General features: G+C 40.3%; 1 protein-coding gene across 2 annotated transcripts in view; it reads right to left on the bottom strand.

Moving 5' to 3' along the window:
• Window positions 1-1,056: 1,056 nt before the first annotated feature.
• SMAD1 (SMAD family member 1) overlaps window positions 1,057-27,936 on the bottom strand; it is a 91,972-nt gene continuing 65,092 nt past the window's right edge. For both annotated transcript variants that reach the window (XM_027866985.1, XM_027866984.1), the window contains 5 exons: window positions 26,968-27,225; window positions 21,819-21,935; window positions 16,018-16,239; window positions 11,098-11,354; window positions 1,057-1,918 (listed from right to left, as the gene is read on the bottom strand). In XM_027866985.1, the coding sequence (XP_027722786.1) occupies window positions 1,775-1,918; window positions 11,098-11,354; window positions 16,018-16,239; window positions 21,819-21,935; window positions 26,968-27,225 (998 nt within the window). In that variant the 3' untranslated portion in view covers window positions 1,057-1,774. The remainder of the gene's footprint in view (window positions 1,919-11,097; window positions 11,355-16,017; window positions 16,240-21,818; window positions 21,936-26,967; window positions 27,226-27,936) is intronic.

The following is a 27,936-nucleotide window of genomic DNA, read 5'->3' as shown; positions in this document are numbered from 1 at the left end:
ATCAGTAGTTCTAAATCTGCCAGTAGATTTGGATACTGTACTGAAAAGCAAAACATCCACCCAAAACCCAAACTACTTACAGAATACCCTACCTCTTTATCTATGATCTAATGCTTCTTTCTCAGTAGTGCAAATAACTCTGAATTTGGAATGGGAAGACTAGGGTTCAAATCCCAGTTCTGCAATCTATTACCTTTGTGACCCAAGGCAAATATCCACCTTGCTGGAGCTAAATTTCCTCATCTGTAAAATGGCAGGGGTTGAGAGAGGGAAATTTTCATAGTCCCTTCATCTATTTCTAGATTTACAAATTTAAAGCATCAATTTAGTCCACACATGAAGATGTGGACCATTACCTATTTGATTTAGACTAGATCACAAATCTCTCAGAAGAGTAGAAAATCCAAAGGATCATGAAAGTGGACTTGGAAAAACTGAGGACACAAAGTTTTTAATCAAAGTAAGCAATGACAGGTTTATTTAAAATTTCCAGTAGAGAAGACCCACTAGTTTTGGAATAAAAGTACTCAAAGTACTACAGCTTAAGTGAATATAAAAGATTAGCAGAAAAAAAAAATAAAACCAAACATAGTACAAAAAAAAAAACCTGGAAAATAAAAATAATTTTAAAGTTTGAAAGGAATTCAAAACAGGGGTGTTCTTTTAAATCCTCCAAACATTTAAACAGTGACTAGGTTTGGCAAAATAATGCATTTACAGATTAAAGCCAACTTGTTAACGTAAACTATGTAAAAATGCTCAGTCAATCCAAGTTCATTGTACAATATTTTGAAGGAGAGTCCATCTCCTGACTCTGGTAATTGATTATTTTTTTTAAAAGATACATGGATTACTCAGTTGCATAACTGCTTATTTGGGGGGCAATGCAAAAAATGGTTTAAAAGTAGGATAAAGTTACTATAAAAATTAAATGAAATGCACAGTAAAAGTTCAGATATCAGTCTGTTTCTTTAAACTAAGAAACTGGGTTTACAGTATGGTCTACATTTTCAGTTGCCACATTCCCCTCCCTTCCCCCCTCCCCCCCACCCCAAATACTCCTAAAATCCTCTAGTCTAATCAATTCTAAACTTCCAAATACACTGTACATACACATTTAGCAGAGAGCAGATGCTAACATTATTGTGACAGCAGTGTGGTCAGCCCACAAATTTTAGAAAGACTATTACACATTATATCAAGATTAACCTTTACTTTAAAAAAAACAAACAAACAAAAAAAAAAGAACAACCCAGGAACTCTTACTAAACAAATAGGTTTTTTAAAAAATATTGTGAAAAGCCCATAAAAAAGGAGACTCTCATTATGGGCTCCCAACCGGATAAAAAACACACTTCAGAGAGACTAACGGCTTAATGCTAAACACCTGCCAAACGATGCCCTTCAAAGTGCCAAATACAAAAGGATCTCTTAGGAACACTTGTCCCTCGGACGAATTGTCCCTCATTTGGCCATTTCTTCTTGAGCGATACACAAAACCCCGCTGAAAGATCTGCATCCAGTCGACTTTACAAGAGAATGTTACAATGTAAACGAAATGAGTTCTTGATACCGACAGTATGTTACAACGGTTTTAGTTTTTGAATCCAACAGTTGGTCACAGAGGTCAAGTATTACCAAGGCTCCTTTTCAGCCTGTTGTCAATTTGTCAATGTGTCTGACTCAAACATCCTTCAAGTACATGCAAGGCTCAAGAGTTCCAAAAGAGGCAGAATCCTGGGGATGAGGGGTGGGGTGGGGTGAAGGGGGCCATTTATGACACAGATGAAATAGGATTATGAGGTGAGCCCATCTGAGTAAGAACTTTATCCAACCACTGTAGAGGACCATGCAGATGGATCTCGATCCAGCAGGGAGTACTGGTTACATCCTGCCGGTGGTATTCTGCTCCCCAGCCCTGGAAACAAAGCACAGTATATATCAATGACCTACTCAGTTACGTGGACACTGTCAGATCTGCTGAAGAGAAAGCAGGACACACAAACAGATGTCTCAAATACTGTGAATTTAAGTGGAAAGCGTGTTATTTTACTGTTTGACTTCATTACAAAAAGCAGAGAAGGTATGCCTTCATTACTTTTGATCAGAATAGTTACGGTTCAACAGAAAGACACAGATTTAGAATTACAAGGGCCTTTGAGGGTAAGCTAGTTCAACCTACTCATTTAAAAGAGGGGGAAACTGAGGTCCAGAGAGTTTTAGTGACTTGCCTAGGGTCATGTAGGCACAAATAACAGAGATGGTATGTGAACCCAGGTTGTTGTAGTCCAAATGCATGGCTCTTCCTGTTATATTGAGATGCCTCTACTTTAGAGCTGACTTCAAATCCTGCTTCTAACACTCGTTATTTATGGACAGATAAGCTGCTCTGTCTCCGTGTGCCTCGGTTTCCTCCAGTGTACAATGGGGATAATACTTGCATGGTCTCATAGAAAGTAGTGAGAAAAGTGTTACAGAAAAGTGAGTCATTTTAGATTATAAGCTCTCCTTATGAAGCATCCTTTATGCAAAGTTTGCTACTCACCTCCTGAACAGCGAATCAACGAACTTAAAATGTAGAATGAGACATAAGTTTCTGAACATGGTCAATGTAGGAATTTGTTTTGCTTGACTATGCATATTTGTTATGAAGGGTTTTTTTTGAAAGGAGTGTTTTTGGGGGACAATAAATGCTTATTAATTATAAAAATAAGAAAACTTAAGTGTAAAAAGAAAGAATATTCCTCTAGCAAAATGTAAACTCCTTGAGGATAGGAACTGTTTAAAAAAAATCTTTCTTTGAATTCACAGAACATAGCAGAGTATCTGAAACATAAGTGGCACTTAATTATTGAACTGATTTACACAACAAAAAGCAAAACAACATATCATCTTAAAAGCTATTTACATTACATGTTATTAGCTTCTCCACAAAAGTTCTATTTGGACCAGAAGGTTAGGAGAGGCCAGGACTCTTGGAATCCCAAAGAGAACAATCCTAGGAATGGGCTCTATGGAAGAACAATCTATCTGAACATAAGAGGCTTACTTCCAAAAAGTTAGTCCTCAAGTTATGAATGTCTTTGGGTACAGCACCTTATGTAAATGATCACGTAAGGCTTGCAATCTCCACTAGTAGAGACCTTCAAATGATGGTTTCATGGATATTCTGAAATATTAGATTAACTAGGAAAGGAAAAGAGCTGAAATACTGAGAGGGAGGGGGGACTACAAATAGAGACTTTGGAGAAGATCGATCCATCAGTTGGGAAAGATGAACCATTTAATTTAGAAAGACAAAGTACCTGTAGGAAAGCACATTCCTAGTGAAGCAAAACCAAAACAAAGCAAGCCACCAAGCTCTGGTCTTATACCATATATGCAGGTGTTCCAGCAGAACGCTTTTAAAAAAGCAGCATCAGCACCGGCATTGGGCCCTCCTCTGATATGGCAATTGGTTTCTAGAGAAGTGATGTGGTTCTTGAAGCCAAGTTAACAGTGGAGCACAAACTTGCTTGGGTCCTCCCCAATCTGGAAAGCCCTAGCTATCTGTGGTTGCTCATCAGGTTGGTCAGTTTGAGCAACTTTTTAGCCCTAGCAACTCTCACCATGGGAGAGTGGGTTGCATGGGAGCATACTTGACCTTAAGACACAATAAAGTAAATTATTACTTTAAATTACAATTTAAATTATATGTATGTATTTTTATTATTTATTTGTTATTTTATTTATTATATTTAAAGAATTTATTACTTATGTAATTTAAACACAGTTAAATTATTACGATAAAGTAAATTATTACTTCAATGCCTACACTTTTTTAATGGCAATAATGGATAGAGATATTTTATCTTTCTCAATACTATCCATGAAGACTCCTAATTAAGAGCAGTTTTAGAGTTACAAAGTGCTCCAAATTCCCACTCACTTGTTCCCTCTAATAACACTATTAGTTAAATAGTACAAGGATTATCCTCATATTCACGTGAAGACAGCCTAGTATCCATGATCTAATTAAATTAAATGCTCTTGCTACAGGTGAGGTGGCTGGTCAGAACACCTTAATCAACTAATTCCACCACCACCCTCAAAATTGATACTGGATTGAGTGGTCACTGAATTTAGATTTGGGTCAAAAGCCACCCCACTGGCAAGAAGCTCCAGGGTCATGTAATGAAGACTAAGGGCATCAAGGGATAGAAACTCCAAGATTAGCTACCATGGTATGGTGTTGTTCCTCCAACAGGATTGGGGAAACTGAAAAAAAAACCAAGCATCTCTTCTTCCTTTAGGGCTGTGACATCCCATACACTTTGGGCAACTCCCACTGAGGCTGAAGCCAGGAGGCAGGTTGGGGGTGGGAAGAGATGGAAACAGTGACCAGGTGTCCTGAACTATGTGAGCTTTCTACAGGCTGATGCTGAGTACTTGGGCACGGGAGTGAAAGAAAGCAAGGGGATGGCCCAGGAATCACCTGGAATGGTTAATTAAAATAGCAAGTCAGTCAACTACCACTTATTAAATGCTTACCAGGTACCATGGCACTATTTTAAGCAAAGGAGATACAAAGAAAGACAAAAAATACTGTTCTTACCCACAAGGAACAAGTGTACCTGTAAATAATTATGCACATACAGAGTTACATACAGAATGAAAGAAAAGTAATCTCAGTGGGAAAGGGAATGGAGGAGAGATAGAGAAAGGTTTCCTACAGAAGGCAGGATTTGAGCTGAGGTTCAAAGGAAGCTAGACAAGCTATGAGGAAGTCAAGGGGTAGAGCATTTCAGGCATGGAGACAGCCAGTGTGAAGGCCCAGAGAGGGGAGGTAGAGAGCTGTCTTCGAGCAACTACGGGTAGGCTGCCCTGGCTCTAGCATGCGTTGTCAATATGTGTGGACATGTGTGAGAGGGAGAGCGGAGATGCAGAGGGGTGGATGGGAAAGGGTGTGCCAGTCCCTTGCACCATCCCTAGGGGCCCCTAGACCCACCATTAAAGGCCTAACAAGCACCTATTTAACAATAATTAGCTAAACTGGGAAGCTACCAGATAGTTTGCCTGTCATTCCCTGCTCTGCCTGCTGCAGCTGAGCTCCTGGCCTCATGCCAGCCCCCATGTCTCTTCTCCCCAGAAACTAAAGGCACCTTTCCCACCTCTTGCCTCAGGTATAGAAATTCCTAGTTAGAGCTCTGTCCAGAAGAATGATGTCAAGTCCATAAGCACTATGTGCTATGATTTAGTTTTTAAAAGTAAGAAAGTTCCTCCTCTAGATATTCATCAGTACCTCTTGAAGTGCACAGCAGGAAGATTTTTCAGACAATAAAATGTAGGAAAAGAAGTGTTTTGCTGAGTTTGGGGCAGGAAGGCAGAAAACCATTAATGGAATCTGGGACCACGACTCAGTTACATACATTCTGATTCACAGACTAAATGATGTATAATACTATCAAAAGCTGTTTCTATTTTGTGTAATATCCCATGATTAACACTGCAAACTAGTTTTCTGAATAATCTCTGTGTTTTTACTATATTGTTCTACCTACTACACAGAAACTACATTTGACTGGAAAAATCAACATCCATAAGGAAAATTAAAAGAAAGAATATGTTTTCTTAAAATTACCATGGATTCTGCATAGTTTACTATCCACCAGGGTTACCAGGCCAACTCAAATCTTTACACCCCCACTATATCTTCTTGAGGCCTTCCTGGAGCATATAAAAAAGGGAATCTGTCTGTCTGGACGGAAATGGAGGAAGGAAAACTTGGCTACTGGGGATGGGGAACTTTGCTGGTGACTTCTCACTTGGTTTTGGTTCAACAATAAAAAAAACAAACCAACAATCAAAAAACTTTCAATAATTTTTCCGTTATTCAGTCGTTCAGTCATGTTTGACGCTTCATTACCCCATATAGGGTTTTCTTGGCAAAGATACTAGAGTGGTTTGCCATTTCCCACCCCAGTGAATTAAGGCAAACAGAAGTTAAGTGACTTGCCCAGGGTCACACAGTTAGTGAGCATCTAAGGCAGGATTTGAACTCAGGTCTTTCTGACTCCAGGCACTCCAGTACTCTATCCACTGAGTCACCTAGCTGCCTCTCAAGTTTTCCCTAGGCATATTCAAAATGAAGCACAATTTTATGTTTTTACCAATAAACAGTCAAGGGTCCAGCAACCCACTGACAAGAATGTCTCACAGAATAAAAGGTTCAGGTTTTGCCAAAAAACTTATTTGTCACTAATCTTGTGAGTTCTTGACTCCCTAACATTAAGTATACCCTCCTATTCTCTACAAACAGTCTTGTTCTTCTATCCACCCCTCAATTGCCCTTTATTACAGACAATGAGATTGTCATATGGTTCTATAGGATCCATTCAAAGACTAGAGATGACAGCTCCCTAAATTAATATTCTCCAGGTTTTTCTACCTCATTTTGGAGGCAGTGGGGTACAGGGGAAGAGGAAAAGATTTGGAGTCTGAGGGCCTGGGTTCACATCTAGTCCCTATCAATGACTACCCATCTGGCACTAGGCAAGTCACTTAATCTCTCTCTCTGGGCCTTAACTAGATCATTTATTAAATGGGAGTAGGGGGAAGCATAGCTTGCTTCTGCTAAAAGACACCCTGCAGCTCTAAATCTATGACCTTATGACCTATATACCCATACACAGCTCTTTGTCCCAGCAGTTCCAGTTCACTAGCTCCTTTCACCCCTCACTGGCCATTTCAGCAGCAACAGCTTAATGATCAGTTCCTGTAGAACCACGCTTCTCAAGCAGACTTGCAAAGAGTGTGCCAAAATTGCCAAAAGGAGCCCTGCTCGATTATCTCTCTATTAGAGATGCCAGAGAAAATGATCAAGCTACCTCATGACTGTGCCCTGAAATCACAGCTTTCTAGGATTCTCCCAGGCTCAAAAGAAATGTAGCCCAGTCTCCCCACGCAGAAGATGATCACCACTATCCTGTTACTAAACTGGCAAAACTAATGTTAGGGTGATGGTCTTCAAGGGGGTTCTTTGAGTGGATTTCTGGTAGACTTAAAAGGCAAATCCCATAAATCTATATAGTTTGGATTTTTTAAAGCTCCTGTTCCATGGCAGATAACCAGCAGATGATAAGTTGGGTTAAATTCTGCTGAGACGCTTCCTCTTATTTCCTTCTCCTTCTTCTTCTTTTTTTTTTTTTAAGCTACAAGTGATGGCTCCCTGTGTAGTGGGAGAGGAGGAGGGCAAGCATGTTTTTGGAAATAAAAGTTATATAAAAAAAGATATCAAAGAAAATTTTAAATGCAAAACAAGTTTATATGTTGTTGCCATCTTGAATCTATATTAAAGCCCCAAAATGAACATTTTTTAAATGTATCACCTACAAAAGGCTACTTTAATCAAGTCCTTCCCCGATCAATGTATGAAGAGGGTATGGTATCAATATGGCCAAATAGGAACCAGACAATGAGCTTGGAGTCACAAGAGCTAGATTTCTAGCCCTATCTGTGATACTTACTGTATGACTCCTTAGGCAAGTCACTTGAACTCTATGAGCCTCAGTTACTTCTTCTGTAAAATGGGGATTATTATGATCAGCACAAGGTTCTAGTGAGAAAGAGCTGTAATTATTATTATTAGGACCAAAGTATCTGTTTCCAAAAGGGAAGGGAGAAAAACTACCCTGGCTGTTTTTGTTAACATCTAGTGATTCTTCGTGATATCAATAGGGCCTCCTTGGTCAGTTATCCCATTAGGAAATGTTTAGCACACAAGAAAATTGTCACCCAAAGTCCTTGGCCCTGTCACATGGTTCAACATCAGAAACTGATGTGATTTTATCAGCAGAAATGACATAAAGAAAAGCCATTATCCATCTGTTTTACCCCTCCACCCAAAGGACCATGAGACCCTTCCAGTTAATTTGCAGCTGAAGCCTTCCAGATGTATTGCCCTCCAGTAGAATGAGTTCCTTGGGAGCAGAGATTGTCTTACTTTTCTAGTTGTGTCCCCAGCATTTAGAACAATGCTTTGCATAGAATAAGCACTTAATAAATGCTTTTTCCCCTCATTCATTTCATTCATTCATAAATGGGTACTTAACAAATTCATGTTATAAAATTCAGTGTTGCTTGGTTAAATATTAAATGTAAAAAATAAAAACAAAACTGACATGATTTTTGGTTTGCAATTATTTTTTTTTTGGCATACACAAAAGTACCAGTTCAGAGTAACTAAGTCATGTCTTTCCAAACTAAGTATTCAGAATAATATTCTTGGAGAAATCACAGGGTTTTAGAGCCGAAATGGGAGGTCATGTAAAAACTCATCTATGGCAAGAACACTGGATTTTAAGATTCTGCTACTTATTCCCTGTATAACCTGCCCTCCCCCCATCACCAAACTTCTGTTTCCATATTTGCATAATTAAAGGGTACAGCTAGAGGATCTGTACAGACACTTCTAGATCTAAATCTTACCAAAGCCTATGAGAAAAGAGCACCTCTTTTCCAAGGCCAGAGATGTAAAGTGATTTGCCCAATATAACAGGAGTAGCTGATTTGCATATGGAGGGATTTTCCACATGGGGATCTGCCCACTCTGATAAAAATAACAAGTTGGAATGAAAATGTCTTAAAGCACTGAATTCTTGTGTAAAGCCAAAACAGTACTCAATGCTCATCAGAAACAAATTCATAGGGTCTTGAGGGGACAATACTGCATTATCATATTGGTCACCCCTGAAAACAAGAGTGCACTCCTACAATGAGATCCCTTGAAAAAGAAAATTATGCCCATGTGCATGCACAAACAGAAAAATAACACAGTGAAGTTTGACATAAACCAATTTGAGAAAGACTGGCACATGCAGAAACCTATTAAATTGATCAGCTTTTTTCAATCTTTCAAGAGAACACACATGCAGAAGGCAGATTTAGAGAAGGAAACCATTAACGTCTAACATATCAACAAACTGCTTGAATGGCCAGAGAACAGAAAAAAAATAAAAATTAAAAATGCCCTGTGCTTCACTTGAAAAAAGGCTTCCTTACTAGCAGGCTAATTAACAAATAGTTCTCCAAATCATCCCCAGAAATTAATACCATTCAGAACAGGTTTAACAACAAGTGGGGTAAAGCTTCTGAAGACAGGACATAAAAGGCTATGGGCCGGGCCCCACCCAGGTGTATAATTAGGCAGGGAGGTTTCCCAAAGTAACAGAAGGCAGGACTACTTCTTCAATTTTCTCCATGCATCTGCCTCCTAGGGAATTAATTCAGGGATAAGAAGTCATTTTGCCTCCAATCTGCCACCAAATCATGTAGAAACCTCAACTAGTATTTAAATACCCATTTAAAAAACTGCCCTTGGAATCAAGAAAATGTGGGTTGAAGTTCCCGTCTCTGACATACACACACTAACCTGTGACCAAGGCAAGTCGCAACCTTTCAGAGCCCCCAGGCAATTCTTTAAATGTATCTTACAGACTGGCCTGCAACAGAAGGAGCTGCCACATGGGTAGCACCCCACACTAATAAAATCTCAGGTTCAGACACCAAAAAAAATTCAATGGCTTCTTATAATTTTTCCTGATATCACAAGTAGAAACAACAGAAATAAATTACTGCATAAACCTTTTCCACCTCAACTTCATGGCTAAGGGCATGAAACATTTAAACAGCCCTAATTACTGAATGGACATTGCCTCAGTCAAAGTGAGAATTTAGCTTAAAAGACCTCAGCTTAAAAGGGCCAAGGTCTCCCACTGCATCCTGGGCTATCTCCAGTTGTCCTGACCTATATCTGGCCACTGGACCCAGATGGCTCTGGAGGAGAAAGTGAGGCTGGTGACTTTGCACAGCCCTCCCTCACTTAAAGCCAATCCATTTGCAAGTCATGGCATCATTTTTCTGATGTCACGGTCCTCTTCAAGAAAGGACAAATCACAACCACGAGGGGACCATGGCGCCTGGTAATAGCTACTGAAAATCATGATGAGCTTAAAAAAAAAAGTCTAGATTTAAGAGGAGGAGAAGAAGAGGATGAAGGAAGAGAAGGAAAAAGAGGAGAAAAAACAAAAACCAAAAACAAATGAGTCATTTATTTATCCCTAAAACACAAGATTTATCCCTGAAACACAAAAAACACAAGTATTATCTTTAAAGAAGTACTAGAAAATGCATATGGGAGGAACAAGAAAACAAGGAAGGAGATCCTAGAGAATGAATTCCATCACTATATATTCTGGCCCAAACATAAGGTTCTCTATTGCACAGCACCAGCCTGGCAGGCAGGGTGCTCCATCCCAGCAGAGAATGGAGTTGATGAAGTCTCCATGTTCTTAACACTTTTAATAAGATAGGAATGCTTTAAGTTGGATGAGATTTCCATCATTTACATCTCTGAAAATTACCTCTATAAAGTCAAACACATCTGAGAGAAACTGTTATAGATTTCGACTTTAAAAATCAACCTTTTAAATTATGAAGAGGGACAATGCATCAAGTTTTTTTTTAGTATCCTATGCCATGGAGAGAATTAGATATCTATGAAATAGCTGGAAATTGCTGGGGGTGAAGACTATCTCCGGATATGGAAACAGGTTGATAAATAGACAGACAGATAGATGGGTGTATATATCTGAATGTTATGTGAGCATTTATATATGCCTGTATATAAATTCATACTTATATGTAACATTTATTTTTATGTTTATATATAAATATATGTGTATTTATATCCAAATCCAGAGATAACCTTAAACTCCCAGCAATGTGTGTGTGTGTGTGTGTTGAGGGAGGGAAACGTGATTTCACTGGGGTAGGAGAACTCCTATGTAAGTATACTTTCTCTACACATCTGAAATGTCTCTAACTTTTCCAATAAAATGCTGCCCAAGATCACCGATGGAATGTGGCAGGGCCAGGAAAAGAATCCAAGTCTTCCTAATTCCTAAGGCCAGCCTCTCTGAACTCTAGGAAAGAAGAGTCATAGAAAACTTATGACACAGGGAGATTCTTCCTGGAGCTCCAAGGCCTCCCTTCTTCCCCCAACCAGCCCATTTCCAAAGGGGCTTTTGCCAGGGAAGCTGCCGAGAGGGGGCTGCCCACCTTCACGAAGCTCATCCGGATCGTGCACATCTTTGTGAGCTCATAGACCGTCTCAAAGCCATGGTTGACTGACTGGGCCAACAGCTGGGCAAACTCCTGGTTGTTGAAAATCTTTAGGCTGCAGCCACTGGGGATCTTGCACACGGTGGTGGGGTGAAAGCCATGGTGGTAGTTGCAATTGCGGCTCTGAACAAAGATGCTACTGTCACTCAGGCACTCTGCATAGACTTCCCCTCCGACGTAATACAGGTGAACACCTGAGAGAGAAGCAAGAATCAGCCGAGCAAGAACTGGGAGAAAGGAGAGCAGATACACTATGCAGATGAGGTTTGGGGGAGGGGGGAATCACTTATAAGGGAAACAAAAATGGGAGTGTGTGTCAGAGAAGAGATGATGAAAATGTACTTCCCCTCTCTTCACATACATCAGCAGGAGGTCAGGGGGCTACAGAAGCAGAATAACACAGACACTGCCATGGAATCTCTCTTTTTCCTTTTTTTATCTTTAATAGGGGGAAGGGAAAGGTATAAGCATTTATATAAGCCCCTACTATGTGCCAGGTACTGTGTTAAGCATTTTTCTCAAATATTTTCTCACTGGATTCTCACAACAATCCCGGCAGGTGGGTGCTATAAATTATCTGCATTTTATAGTTGAGGAAGTTAAGGCAAACAGAGGCCAAACAATTAGTGTCTGAGGCCAGATGTGAACTCAGACCTTCCAGTCTAGGACCAACACTGACCATTGCACCACCAGCTGCCTCCTTAGACAAGAGAGGATTCAGCTTTTGCAAGGAAGTGGAGTTGGGAGAAGAGACAGAGAGAAGAGCAATATCTAGAAAGGAGTGGCACCTAAAAGTAGAAAGCAGAAATAGAAGCTTTTTTTTTTTAAAGAAGCAATGAAGCAGTTAAGAGACTCTTGATTTTCTTTTTGGGCTGAAAAACAGCAGCTCACACTTTGTTCCAAACTTGATATAATAATCAAATAATAATAGTAATGCTATTTATATAGCACTTTAAGGTTTACAAGGTACTTTATTTCATTTGGTCCTCACAAAAGACACATGCTGTTATTAACCTCATTTTACAGAAGAGGAAACTGAGGCAGGCTGACTTGCCCAGGGTCACACAGCTAATAAGGGTTGGAGGTCTTCCTGACTTCGGCACCCTATTGTGCCATCCAGCTGACTTTGTTGCTATTTTTAAGTCATTTCAGTCATGTTCAACTCTTTGTGACCCAATTTGGGGTTTTCTTGGTAAAGATACTAGAGAGGTTTGCCATTTCTTCTCTAGCTCATTTTCCAGATGAGGAAAATGAGGCAAACAGGGTTAAGTGACTTGCCCAGGGTCACACAACTAGTAAGTGTCTGAGCCCAGATTTGAATTCAGGAAGATGCGTCTTCCTGACTTCAGGTCTGGCACTCTATCTACTGTACCACCACCTAGCTGCCCCAGCTGCCTTTAAAAAAGGGTAATTTTTCCAAAATAGTTATAATTGCTGTCAAACTAATGATCTTTAGGGGTATCATTAAAGTACAAATAAATATATAAAATGCCTGCAAGCACAATATCTAGTGTTGGAAAAACTGATGCAAAGCTTATTAGTTATGACAACTAAACTCCAATCCTGGCATGGCTACAACATTCTATTAGAAAATGTTAAATTAACCACGTTCTTCATTTTTATTTAATGCCAAACCCAAGAGCATTCCTATTCCACAAGTTCTTGCTTATTTTTAAGTGACATCTCACATTTTCCATCCCTCCACCAACCACAATGACCAAGGTGACATTCGGTAGCCCTTGGTTGGTGGCTCTGCCGTGTGAGGGTTGGAAATCGAGGTATTATTTGGAAGAGATAGAGAAGTTGAGAAAACAGAGAGGCACAGGTGAAGGAAGTGCTGATGAATGAAAGCCACACAGATGCTAGGTCAGGAAAAGCTTTTCTGACCTAGGGGGAAAAATGATTCACACCGGGTGAAAGCTGATCTCCCTGAGCCTACCACCTGCTTCACACACCTTCCTGTGAGAGCCCTGGTCCCAGCAGCATTAAGAAACTGATCTAACTCTGCTTTGAAAGTAAGCACAGTAAATTTTTTTTTTAAGGAGAAAAGAAAAAGAAGGCGGGGAAACATTTAGAGAGATCTGACCCCACACCTGTGTCATGATGAATTAAAGGAGATTAATTTAAATAGGCTGCCCTGTAAAGAGTCCTCAATCCAGGGTGTCTGTAAATAGGTCATAGCCTGCAGTTAACTGGAATATAGCTTAGTTCAAGCAAAGGCCCTTATCCCATAGAAGAATCACTATGTGTATAAGGTCAGGTGGATCTGCATAAATATTCACATGCCCATTTTCTTCAAAACTGCTAGAGATTGAGTCATAAAGGTAGAGGACCGCTTCTGAGCCTAAGAAGAGACTAGAAAATGGAGCCTCCTTTTAAAGGTTATTACTGTTGGCCAGTCTTTTCAAAGGGATTTAAATGAGGTCCTTTCACTATGCCTGCAAAGTTACCCAGTCCAACCCCCTCAGTTGTTCAAATGAGAATGCCACTGAGCAAATGCCAGGCCCATCACTAAGTACCACCCAGGGGCTTCTGTGGGACACATTATTGGTGTGGTGCAAATGGAGGTTAGAGAGCATCCCTGATCTGAGATCCAAAATTCCTTACAAGGTGGATGAAACCAAAGCCTCAACTGGAATGTGGGAAAACATCTGCAGCTCACACCTAATGTGCCAAGAGTGAACTCTTTGAGATGTGTTGTAATCAACGCATTCAATGGCCACCATGTCTACTACCACACTCCAAACTCTGGAATGTTACTGAACAGAACCATCTGTTTCCCCAGTTAAGGCTAGGGACTGGGGAGGGAACAGGTCACTGCTATAAGTCTAAATCGGTTTCACAGATTTAAAAAATTAAGATGGAAATAAAAGGGACAAGGAGGTTGACTCTGAAAGAGTCTTAAGGTTTCTAGAAGACATTTCTTTAAGTAACAGACATTATTTTTAAAATCTGGTGAAGTCCCAACCTTTTAACCTTCTCCTTAGATCACTGCCATAAGGAACGTGGGATAAGCTCAACATTTTATCTATCTACTCTGTCCCAATTTTTTTGGAAATTGATACATATGGTTATTACAACATGAATTTAAATGACATTTTGGAATAACTAAGTAGTTGTGAAGGAGCCAATTACCACCTACCCTTCCCCTCACACACAGCCTCCCTCGTTTGTATTGGGAAGGAGGGGCTGGAACTGTGGGGTCCTCAGTCGACCCAATTCTCTCTACTTATAAAGTCTGGCAGTCCCCTTGCTTGACAGATAAGGAACTGAGACCCACTGAAGTGAAGTAATATGGCCCAGATCCTATAGATATTAAGTAGCAGAGCTGAGATTTGAACCCTTTCTTGCTAGATTCTAAAAGTCAGCAGTTTTCCAATGCACCATGTGACACTGCTTGTTCATAATCTTAGAGAGTTGCCAGGGGTCTAAGATGTTTATTAGATGTTAGAGAAGCATTTGAACCCCAGGTGTGCCTCACTTCAAAGCCGGCTCTTTATCCATGGGGCCACATGATATTTCCATTTGAAATCAGACCTGGATTCAAATCCCATCCATCTCACTTATTGTTTTTCTGAGTTTGGGCAAATCACTGCACTCCTCAAGGCCTCAATTTCCTTAACCATAAAATGAGGAGAAAGGCTCTAGATGGTTTCTAAATTGCATGTAATCAAGCTCCAACAGGGCAGCTAGGTGGCACAGTGAATAGAGTGCCAGGCCTGGAGTCAAGAAGACTCATCTTCCTGAGTTCAAATATGGCCTCAGACACTTACTAGATGCATGACCCTAGGCTAAGTGTCAAGTCACTTAACCCTGTTTGCCTCGTTTTCCTCATCTGGAAAATGAACTGGAGAAAGAAATGGACAACCACTCCAGTATCTTTGCCAAGAAAACACCAAATGGGGTCACAAAGAGTTGGGCATGACTGAAACGACTCAACAATAAAATCTCCAATTGGAGGTTAGAGAAAACCCTGGGCTGAGATTCAAAATTCCTTAAAAGGTGAATGAAACAAAAGTGCTATGAAACAAGGGATTTGGTCCATACCTGTGATTTCTTAAGTGTGGGAAAGGCTCACCAGTAAGTCTTCTGGTGTTGAAAATCCCTCCACTGATACAGAATAACAAATAACCCGGAATTCCGAGGTAGAGTGGTAAAGTAGATAGAAGGTAGCTTTAGATAGATGGGTTCAAGTATCTGACAAACACTAGCTGTGACACTACGGGCAAATCACAAATTCTTGGTGCCTTGGATAACCTCTCTATTTTACTAGTTACTTTTCAGTAAATGTGAGCCATGTAAATCGGTCCAGAGGAGCTTGGCTAGCAATACATATGTGAATTATAACCACAGCCAGCTACAGGCACAAGCTACAATGAGCTCCATACTCATTCTCTCCGTGATTAGGAGAAAGAAGTGGGAATAGCTCAGACAGTGTAGAAGCTGTATTCCTAGGCGGGGAAAGTGGGAGGCTGGGAAGGAAAGGCAAGAGCGCCATGTAAAAAACGTTTCTTAAGAATGGATGATTTTGTCCCAATTTATAAAAAAGCCAAACTTCTGGAAACAGCGAACATAGGGAAGCCATTATTGAAGTTAATTAAAATTAATGTTGTTATGAGAGTTAGCAGACCATAAAAATAAATGATTTAGAAAGTGAAAGACTTCCTGGTAACACACACATTCCTAAAAAAAATTACAAACCACAATAAACCAATGGAAAGTGTGTTGATATTTGCTGGAACCCCTTGCCACAAGAATGGCAAGTCAGCTCTGGAATAGAGGCAAGGGAGAAAAACATTCAAGAAAGAACATGGTGCACACGCACACACACACACACACACACACACACACACACACCTTTGCCAATGTGCCGTCTGGTGTTTTCAATAGTAGAATTCCGGTTAACGTTGGAGAGGAGCCCAAGGCAGAACCGGTTCTTGTTGTTGGAAGGATCAGTGAAACCATCTACCAACACACTTGTGGAGGAGGCATGGAATGCTTCACCCACACGGTTGTTGAGCTCATAGTAGACAATAGAACACCAGTGTTTGGGCTCCTCATAAGCAACTGCCTGCACATCTGCAAAGAAGAAAAGGTTACAGTCAACCCCAGCTGGAATGAATGAGCGTCTGCTCCTTCCAAGCTTGAGTTACGATCCTGCAATGACATTCTAGATAAGCAACTGGTAACAAAACAGAATTTTAAGACATCCAAAGTCAGTAATTCTCATTCAAAGTATCACAGGAGCCTAGAGGTACAGCTGGAAGGGGCCTCAGAGGCAGTATCTAGTCTAAACCCTTCTTTTTAAACATAGGGAAACTGAGGCTGAAAAGTTGAAGTGACTTGTCCATGGTCACGTAAGTAATTAAGCCCAACTCCCAGATCTAAATCTAGAGGTTCCATCCTCCCACAATTTCTAGTTGTTTTCTAACAGTTGCTGATAAAACTCCCTAATATAATTAAAGAAAAAAAAATTGGTAAACCAAAATGGTGCCAGGCATTCAAGTCATCATATTTATAGTACACCAGCTGGATGCTATATAATATATAGAACCTAAGATGGCCCCTATTTAGAACCTGGTTTTACTATCTACATGAATTCAACAAGTGTCAAAAGAAAAAGAAAAAAACAAAAAAAACAAGTAAGCAGGAAAAGAACTTTGATGGACACTCAGGCCAGGAAACATGCCAGGAAATGCCAGTGTAAAAAGGATTAAGTTCCACAGAGCCTTAGTATCCCTAGGCTTCCACAAAGCCATTTAAAACAACTTTTTAATTATTGGTAAGAAGTTACTCTACTTCTAAAGTTGCCAACAAACTCTCAAGGCCACGGCTTTGCCCCAATTCTCAAACTCAGGAAGAAATCTTGCCAGCTGGCCATTCTTCCAGAATGAATCATATCTGTCTCCCACAGATGTCACGCGGACTTCCTTACATTTGCTTTAAGTCATGCAGAGCAGGTGCGTTTTGTCTCTCCATTCCCAGAATGGGCCAACAATGGAAATTACCCAACTTCACTGACAGGATGCAGCTTGTTAAGTCAAGTCTCTTAAGACCAACAAATCTCTGCACCGAACAGGCTCCTGAACATTTGCAACTAAAAGGTTTTTTAAGAAAAGTCTCCATGTAGTAAGATTTCTTTTACCACTGACTACAGATTCCAGTAATACAAAACCTTCCATCTAATATGCCAATATACAATGATCTGAGGTTTATAAAAAGTCTTATCTATATAATCGTTAAAAAGAGAAGAAGAAACAAAGAAAGAAAGAAAGATCCCTAAAAAAGGAGTTGAAGGGTTGGGGGTTGTGAGTTTGTTGCCTTCATGTCAACAGAGAAACCACAAATCATAAAATGCTTTCAATGACAGTTATTTGGGGAAAACAGAAAAGAAAACGACAAGAAAAAAGGAAAAAAATAATACTGAAAGCATTTTTGGTGGCACCAAAAATGGAAACTTTTTTTTCCTCTACTAATGTCCACTCTACTATGGATGACAAAGAACCAAGAGAACAAATGGAAAGAGAAGTAGACTTGGAGTCAGAAGACTCCATCTCACATTTTGGCTATGACACCCCACCCATATGACCTTAGGCGAGGTTTGTCACCTCTCTTGGCCTCAGTCTTCTCATCTGTAAAATGAGCAGAGGCGCCTGAGCTCAAAGGTTACTTCCAGCTTTAAATCCACAATGTAAGTGGAATGATTATGAAAAGGAAATTAAACTCTGAGTAAATGAAAAAGCAATAATGGTTCCAGAGAACAGATAAATACTTCCTTGCTCCTGACACAGAGGTACCGAACTATCAGGCCAGACTGTTGTAGACATCATCAGACTGGTTTTCTTTTACAGTGGAGTCTTTAATCTAGGTGGGAGCTATTAGGAGAAGTGAGAATTTCCAGGGAAAATTGATTTTTTAAGGCTATCAATAGAATATACATACATGTATATACACATAATATGTATATATATTTATATATGCATACAATCATTTAAAATATATATATAAATATGTGCATGCCCTATATATGTATATACATATATGTGTATGTTCTATATATGTACATATGTGCATGTTCTACTATTGATAACCTTAAAAATCAATTATACAGAAATATATTAAACATGTAACATATAAATTATATTTTAAATGTGCAACATAAATATATAAATTATATGTAAATAAAACATACTTACATATTAAAATATATACATATGCATATATATTTGGAAATAAAGTTAATATAGAAACAAAATATATCAATTTTTTTAAATCCTGGATTTTACTATATTTAGTATTTATATAGTATGTCAAGGTTTTCAAAGCATTTCAAATATATTACTTCATTTGATTCTCACAACTCTTTGAAGTAAGTGCTTTTATTATCTCTATTTTACAGATACTTGCAGTTTTCAAAACTGAGAGCTACAATAAGACATAAATACTGATAAACATAGAAAGGAAAACTTCTGAGCTACAAGGATCAACCCACAACTGAGAAATGCTACTTAAAAGACAAATTCATTTCCTGAATTCAGGCTTCTTAGGCTTATCTAGGACATAAGCATGACATTAAACAAGCGTCAAAGAGCTGTTTTGGCTTGTAAATTCCCCAAGGTCACTTGGCTACCCTGCTTACTTTATCCCTGGGTCTATATGTCCCCTCTCCACTTGCTGCTGTTCCACTATTTCAATGCACCCTCAAAGGTGTGTGTTAGGAAGAAGTTAATTTTTTCACTTCTTTATTCTGTGGTTTTTGGTCTTTTCAGGTTTGAGAAATCTATGCTGGAAATGAGTGCCTAGAGGAAGACACACAAAATCTCTCTCTGACTGCAAAGCTCTACGTGGTAAATGCTTATGTCAGAAAGGAGATCGAGCCAGTCCTTCTACAGCTGGAGAAGCATCTGGAAATACAACATCTAGATTCCACAGTGACATCAGCAGGGGCCTGGAAACAACTCCCATAAGAAGAGAGGTGCAAAGCCCAATTTATTACTTTTTGCATTTCTAAAAGAGGGCCAAAGTATAAGCGCTTTGAGTCTGTCAACAATTTTATAGATTGGAAGATATCAGCAACGGTGTGATAATCAGGCTTCCTATCAATAGAAAATTAACTAGTGAATTCTGGCCAAGTCCAAAAGGTCCACCTTCTTAATGAGAATAGTTAACATTTAATACAGCACTTACTATGTGCCAGGCACCGTACCAAGACCTTTACAAATATTGACTCATTTGATCCTTATTAAAAACCTTGGGAGTTAGGGCCTGTTATTATCCCCATTTGAGGAAACTGAGGCAATACTCCGGGTCACATGGCTAGTAAGGATCTCTTCATTTTATTTAAAAAAAAAACAAAACCAAAACCTGGCAACATAAATGATGTACAATGCATGCCTAGTAATCAAATGGCATTTTACTTCAATTTGCAACAGCTACATTCAAGTTGAATTAATTATGCCTTGTGCCAAGTGTACCAGAAAAATCTCTTTAGTGAGATGCTATTTTGGGACAGGAGCTTATCCAACGTGGCTACCATGGTTACTGATAATCACCTCCCGATCAGATAGCCTTGGAATCTTCCAAGGTTATTTTTCCCAATCTTGCACCCTCTTAGGCCTTTGCAACTTGGCATCTTGGCCTGGCCTTGGCTTTATCCTTGCATCAGATGGCTCCAAACACTCCCACTCTCCTACCCCCAAGATCTTCCCAGAGTAATGCCAGTCGTGAGGCCAGAGGATGGTAGCAATGCAGAGATGTACTGGCAGTAATTCTAATTGGTTGGTCAGCAGCTATTGTCTGCAGCCAGGGATACTGTTCAAGTCAGAGGATCGCAGACTTAGGGCTAGAAAGATCCTTACAAGTGATCTAGTACACCCTCCTCATTTTACCAATGTGGAAACAACTGAGATTCAGACAGGAAAAACAACCTGCCCCCAGGTCACACAGATACGAAGTAGCCAAGTCAGGATACACACCCAGGTGTGACTAACTCTAGCATTTTCTCTACTGCATCACACTGCTTCTCTCAGGGAGAGCTTGAATGTGCCATAAGAGAAAGGCAAAGGAACTTTTCAAAAGGCCCAGTTTCATTCAGTTCCAATTTTGGACTTTCCGGCCAAGTTTCTAGGTCCACATTACTATCTCCATCCTAAGCTCAGCATTCCTTCACCCTTATTTCAGGCAAAAGATACTATTCTCCCTCCTTTCTAATTGTAAATTAATAGGTGGTTAATAATAGGGCAGAATTAAAATTCATTTTGGGCTAGTTAAAATTCAAATTTATTGTTACTGTCCAGTCATTTCCATAGTTTCTGACTCTTTGTGACCCCATTCAGGGTTTTCTTGGCAAAGATACTGGAACGGTTTGCTATTTCCCTCTCCAGCTCATTTTCCAGATGAAGAAAGTGAGGCAAACCAGGTTAAGTGACTTGCCCAGGGTCACATAGCTGTTTGGTGTCTGAGACCAGATTTGAACTCAGGAAGAGGAGTCTTCCTGACTCTAGGCCTGGCATTCCATTCACTGAACCACTCAGCTGCCCCTTCAAATTTATACTTTTCCTTTTAAAAAGGCCTTTTGTTTTCTATTTGTTGCCCAACTGATTCTGAGCATCTGGCTAGTCTAACCTGGCTGATCAGAGAATGCAGCCACTCCCAAATATCATACTTTTCTATATGTTAACAAGAATGCATATGGGGAGAACAGAGTACAGACGAGACCCGTTATGAGGGTCTATGAATGCAAACAAATGAACCAAATATGCAAAAGAAGACCAAGACTGTAAGATCAGCCATTATATCTTAGGGGATGAATTCCTCTTTTTAAATGTTCTTTTTAAAACTGATGCCTTTTGTTTTTACTTTCATGGTCATTTATGAGAAGCAGAGGGACCGCAGTGGCTTAGAGACCTGGCTTTGGAGGCTGGAAGACCACCTCTTATGATACTGGCTGTGTGACCCAGAGCAAACCACTTAGCCTCTCAGTGCTCTAGGCCAGTGGTATCAAACTAGGGCCAGATTGACTTAGAAAACCTCAGATTAATATTATCTATGAGGTATCACATTTTTATTCATTTTGTTAAAATTTCCAATTACATTTTGATCTATGGAGTTTTGCAGCAGGTCGTTCTGACACCTTTGGATCATCAGCTGTTAAGCTGCCATGAAGGTTTTGATCTGGATTGGGTAGGAATTTCCTCCTTGGGGAGTATAGGCTATCAATGGATTTACAAGTCTAGCCATATTTGTAAAAGGATCATCATAGTGCCTGACACATAGCAGACACTTAATAAATGCTTATTCTCTTCTCTTCTTCTATCTTTGTCATTTCTGGATCTCTCTCTCCTCTTCCCTACAGAGAAGACTTCCCTTTCAACAAGGATTTACAAAAGGAAAAAAAAGAAAAAGAAAAAAAATTCAGCAAACCCCAAACCAAACAAAACACTGTCCACCTCGGGCAATATAAACAATATTCCATATCTTATGGTACAATTTCCATTAATCTAATGTAAACACAGCTACAAAGTAAACTGATTTTACTGATGTTCAATATTGGCTATAACAAATCATTAAAAAACAAAAAAGAATGTAAAAGGGAACATTAACATTTATACTTGATAAACTTTGGCTCAAGGAAACTAATTAGTGGCCATTCATTTTACCTCCTCTGTTTATTTCTGGAGGCATGGGAGGAGCCATCATGTTTGTATCCATCGGCTGTGAGCCATCCTGGGTCATGGGGTCTTCAGGAGGAAGGTAAGCAGGAGGAGGAGTATCGGCTGGAAGGTTGGAAAAAAAATCACAGAACGTTATCCTTTCAAGTCAGATTAAATAAACACACACACACACACACACACACACACACACACACACACTCACACACACTTTCTCTCACTCTCTCTCTCTCTCTCAGCCTGGACATACTTGGTGGATGAAGCAAGTTTCCATATTCACCAAGAGAAGTAATGAGTGCAAGGAAACCAAGGTTGGTTCCAGGGTATAGGCATTTTGGGTGAGAGGTATGCTTCCTATCCAGGGATCACTTTCCCCAAGGTCCCATTACTGTTGCCCTCCTTCACCTTCTCCTCCAAATGCTTGGCACTCTGGGGGACAGGAGAGCTTGTCTCCTGGTGAAACTTTACTCCCAGTCAGACTATCCTATCCCTTAGCCCTCTCTCTCCATGTCCCAAATTTGCCAAAGGCATAAGACTTCCTAGTTACAGCTGTCTCTCTACTCGCCTACCCCACCCCAACAAGACATAAGGAGAAGTCACGGTCTTTATGCAAAGTGAACATTTAGAAGTTAGATATAGTTTCTGAAAGTAATTACCATATTGCCTTCCTACACTGAGTGAGGGAGATAGAGAGGTAGACTGGTATTTGCCAAATCCTTTAGTTTCAAAATGACCCACATAGCACCTACTACACACACCCCTGCATGCCAACGTCAAAAAACTGGCTGCACTTCCCATTTTAAAAGCATATAGGAAAACCACTTGAATGATGCCCCTTGTGATCTTAGGTTAAGAAGCTTTAAAAAGTTTGTTTTATTCAACATGTCCATGCTCAAAGAATAGCTGCATTCATCTCCACTACAATCTATCAACTGAGTGGCTTGTAGCAGAAGCAATTGCTGGGTTATCAGTACTTCCTCCTCCCCACCCATTCTGGGAACCCTGACATTTCAAACTATCAGCACAGATTAACAGCAGAGGAATTGGCTAGCCCCAGCAATCCTAACTTGGATCCTTAAGGATACTTTTCAAAAAAGCAGCTAGCCAATTTACAGATCAAATAGTACGATGATACGCTTTTAGCAATGAGAATTGTTAATATTCATTTATCCTACATAAAATAAAAAAGGAGCTTCCTCCCATATAAATCTTATCCCATACTGAATAGTAGGGAAAAAGGAGGGAAAGAAACAAGTATTTATTAAGGACTTCCTATGTGCTCAGTGCTTTATAAATATTATCTCATTTGACCCATACAACAACCACAAGAGGTAAGGCTATTGTGATCTCTATTTTACAGATGAGGAAACTGAGGCAGACAGCGGTTGAGTGACTTGCCGGGGCTCATACTACTAAGTGTCTGAGGCTGAATTTGAACTCAGGACTTCTGGACTTCAGTTCCAGTGCTCTTTCCACTGTGCCACCTAACTGCCTCCAAACAACTCTCACAGGATATTCTGAGCTACTCTAGACTTTATAAGGTCAACCAGACCAACCCTTCATTTTACAGATAGAGTACATGGCAGTGCTGGGATTTGAACCTAGGCCCTCAACTTCAGATCTAATGTTCTATCCATTGCACCATCTTCATCCAGTCACCCTACCTAAATGTCCTCAGGGATCAAGTATTAACTAGGGCGGGCAGCTAGGCAGGTGGTGCCATAGTTCATAGAGCTTCCAGTCAAGAAAACTCATCTTCCTGAGCTTACATCTGACCTCAGACACTGACTAGCTGTGTGACCCTGGGCAAGTCACTTCACCCTGTTTGCCTCAGTTTCCTTATCTGTAAAATGGACTGGAGAAGAAAATGACAAACCACTCCAGTATCTTTGCCAAGAAAACCCAAATGGGATTACAAAGACTCAGACCTGACTGAAAACGACTGAACATTAATGAACAACATTAATGAGAGCAGATGTTGCCCTTGATCACTGAAGGCATCTGTGAGTTTCAAGCTATCAGACCTATCTTTCTTCTCTATGTCTAGGGATTCCCAAGACAGGGGAGGTAGTCACACAAAATAGTGAGTTCAGTGGCCTGGGAGTCACAAAGATTTAGGTTCTAGTCCTACCTTTTTTTAAACTAAGTAAATGTGGAAGATTTAGCAAGTCAGTCTACCTCTCTGAGAGGTGGAGACTAACATTTGCCCTGTCTACCTTATTTTGCTGAAATAATGTGCTTCCCAACTAGCTTTCCCAAACAATTTAAATCCTCCAGGGCAGACCATTCCCTCTTTTGTATCTTTGTATCCAGTGGCTAGCATATAATGCTTAATAGTTATTGAAAGAATGAATAGGAAAACAAGAAGGTGTAAGCCCATTACAAATATAAAGACTCATTATACTCCAAGTATACCCTGGCTCTGGCCTCTCATCCCACAGTGGCTAACAGAGGGTGCCTGCCTAGGAAGTTTTCAAGGGAATGACTCAAAGGCCTGACTCAGGGCTCCACAGCCTCCTCTGGATGCCTTTTTCACCCTCTCTCCAATTCCTTTTAATTCAATTTCTCCACCACAGCTGCATTGCTGACTGCTTCACCTCTGGTCAGGAATGCAGACAAACAACCTCCTCAGAGACAAAATTCAGTGAACTTCTACAAACCAGCTGGTGGGAATGAACCGAGAGAATTCTCTCACAGGGGACAGAAGAGCATCCACAGAACAGAGGTGCTCTGATCCGCAGTGATTCATATGGGGAATGGTTTCAAGATCCAGGCCAAAGCTAAGAAGCTTATAACACTGGTACCAAGTTAATGGTTTGTGAAGATCAGGGTGGTAGAGTGGAAAGGGCACTGGATTTTCATTCAGAAGATCTGGGTTCAAATCACAACTCCGCTAGGATATCTAATGATATTGTACAAGCCACCTGACCCCTCTAGGCCTTAGTTCTCTCATCTGTAAAATGGGAGAGTTGGATTAGATAAATCTTTGAAGTTTCTTCTCATTTTTTATGCTCTCAGTAAAGAAGAATGTTACCTACCTCCTCAGAGAGCAGTGAAGGACTAAACACGAAGAATGAGAATACATTTTTGGACATGGTCAATGTAAGACTTAGTTTTACCTGACTATGTATATTTGTTATAAGATTTTGTTTTTCTATTTTTTTGAGGGAGTAAACAGGGTAGTAGATAGAGCACTGGGTCCGGAGTCAAGAAGACTTAAGTTCAAATCTGGTCTCAGACACTTACTAGCTGTGTGACCCTGGGCAAGTCACTTATGCCTGTTTGCCTCAGTTTCTTCATCTGTGAAATGAGCTAAGCTGGAGAAGGAAATGACAAACCACTCCAATATCTCTGCCAAGAAAACCCCAAATGGGGTCATGAAACATTGGACACAACTGAACAAACAACCATAACAGGTAGTAGGTGAGCGTGTTAATTTTAAAATGTTTAATTAAAATCAAGAAAAAAAAACTATAGTCTTACCAATTCTGGTCAGGAACACGTTTTCCCCCCTTAACACTTCATCTCTCTGTTCCTTTCCCTTCCTGATGATCCCATCCCAGGCACCCAGTAACAATGGTTCACCCCGATAGTGGAACACATTCTCTTTCTTCAGATCCCAGGCCATTAATTATTCAACACAGTCCATTCTTCCTAGAAAACTAGCCCTGCCCCCACTGGGCACCCAACCCTTAAACTGATCATTATATTACTCACTTTTCCTTCTCTTCGTGTGTCTGGGAGGACACAGCCCTGAGACAAAGGCAAAGGAAGAGAGCCACCTCAAAAACCTCAAGGGACTATTTTTAGGGCACAGTCAGCACTGGAGCTGAATTTAAGTGGAGAGGGGGATGAGAGAAAGGGAGAGAGAGGAAAAGAAAAAGAGAGGGGGAAGGGAAAGGATAGAAAGGGGAAGAAAAAGAGAAAGAAAAGAGGAAGGAGAAAGAAAGAGGGGGAGAGAGGAAAGGAGAGGGAGAAAGGGAAGGAAAGGGAGGGACAGAAGGAGGGAGGGGGAAGGGGGAGAGAGAGAGAAGAGAAGAGAAGAGAGAGAAGAGAGAATCCCTTTCAGGGACTAAAAATACATTCTCACCCATAGTCCTTCCAAGAAAGGAAAATATTTATTGATGTCAAGTATATTTGGTATATCTGTTTGTTCAGTTGGCCTTCTTGGGAACTAACAGCCACACATGGGGCTTTGATCCCCACCCTGCCTCAGCTGCCTCTGTAACTTCAGAAGGGGAAAAGGTGAGGATTTAATTCTTCTCTTTGACTTGATAGCACTAAGCAAGACTTGGGCAGAGGAAGAGGGAAATAATAATTCTGTTGTCTCTAGGACATTAAACAAGTGGATGGTTTCCAGGACCTCTGTTGCAATTGTTTCTTAGCTCTAGTATATTTGTTCCTTGTGATTACATCACCATTCAAATAAATTTAATCAAATGGGGGTGGTATGAACTCTAGGGAAATATCTTTCTTTTGTGGAATAGTAACCCGAGGTTGAACTCACAACCTGGTATCTTTCCTGTATTGAGATGATGTGGAAGGGGGGGTTATGTTTTTCATAATAGCAAATGTGTATAAAACATTTATAAAACACACACACACACACACACACCCCTCTCTCACACAAGGACCAAAGGCTGCAACAACTACACTGCTCCCAGAAGGATGCAGCTGTTTTCAAAACCTTTTAAGATTGAAGTAGGGTGGGGGATTGGGGGTGGAGAGAGGAAATCTCCTTTAAGCATCTGTGCCTGATGTAGAAATTGGACCATACAACAGACCACTAGTCATCCACTTGCTTGCCTGTGATGCTACTTTTTGCCAAAATCTGTGTTTCAAGATTACGATTTTGGGGAATAGCACTGGCCACCAGCCACAGAAATAACAAGGCTTTACAAGGGTTCAGAATCACCACCCGTCACTAGAGTTAGGTGACTCAGCTCCTGGACACCCGAGAAAAAGAGAAAGCTGACCTGACTTCACCCCGGAAGGAGGGGGAGGGAGAGAGAGAGAGAGAGAGAGAGAGAGAGAGAGAGAGAGAGAGAGAGAAAATAAAGGAAGGAAAGAAGGAAGGAAACAAAATTTCATACCACAGAACCTCCATGGCCCCCAATCAAGAAGAGGCACAACTTACCTGGCATCTGAAAAGGACTTCCTGGATCTGAACTGGTGGGAGAGTGTGGATAGGTGCTGCTACTGCTTCCTGGAGAGTTCGGATAGCTGCTGCTGGGCGAATGAGGGAAAGGGTGGCTGTTGGGTTGTTGGAAAGAGTCTGGGAAGGTGGCATTGAGTGGCATGTGAGGCTCATTTTGTCCCAAGTTACGGAACTGAGCTAACAGACTGTGCTGAGGGTTATATTCACTGTGTCTTGGAACCAACACAGGTGGAAGAACTGAATGGGGAGGAAAAAGAAACAAAAATGCGATCAGTGATGCTCTGAATTAGATCTTAGCAAGGCTGAAATAAGCTATACATGAATAAATAAAAATATAGAACATGAGCTATAAATAAATAAAATCAGTTTAAATCTACTAATATTCAGTAAGCACCTGGGCAAAAGCACTCTGCTAAGTGTCTGTCCTCGAGGAGTTTATAATCTAGGAGCCCATTGTAAGACATACACACAAGGAACAAGCTAGAAAAACAAAGGATTGTTGGAACTGAGGGGAAGGGAGAAGATGGGGATGGGGTATTGAAGGAAAGACAGAGAGAGGGAAGGGGAAAGGGAGAGATGGAGAGAAGCAGACAGAATGAGAAAGGAGTAGAGAAAAGGAAACAGCTTGCTCTCACCTTAGAATAGGGTACAAGGAAGGTTTAATATCAGACATCCAAGAAAAAAGGTAGTACTTAGGACCTGGGCTTTAAAGGATGCATAGTAATAATGGCTAACATTTGTTTGGTGCTTTTAAGTTTTACGAAGTGCTTCATATAAATTATCTCATTTATTTTTTACCCACCTAGTCACCTAAGTATTATGGTATTGTGCCCACTTTATAGATATGAAAATAGGCTCAGAGAGTTAAATGACTTGCCCATGGTCACAAAACAAGTAAGGAAGCACTGGAAAGAAAACTAGTCTTGGAGGACCTAGGTTCAAATCCTG

The sequence above is a fragment of the Vombatus ursinus genome, unplaced genomic scaffold (genome assembly GCF_900497805.2).
Source record: "Vombatus ursinus unplaced genomic scaffold, bare-nosed wombat genome assembly UNPS02014784.1, whole genome shotgun sequence".
NCBI lineage: Eukaryota > Metazoa > Chordata > Mammalia > Diprotodontia > Vombatidae > Vombatus > Vombatus ursinus.
The sequence above is the reverse complement of the archived record's forward strand: the minus strand, read 5'-3'. Positions and strand labels throughout refer to the sequence as shown.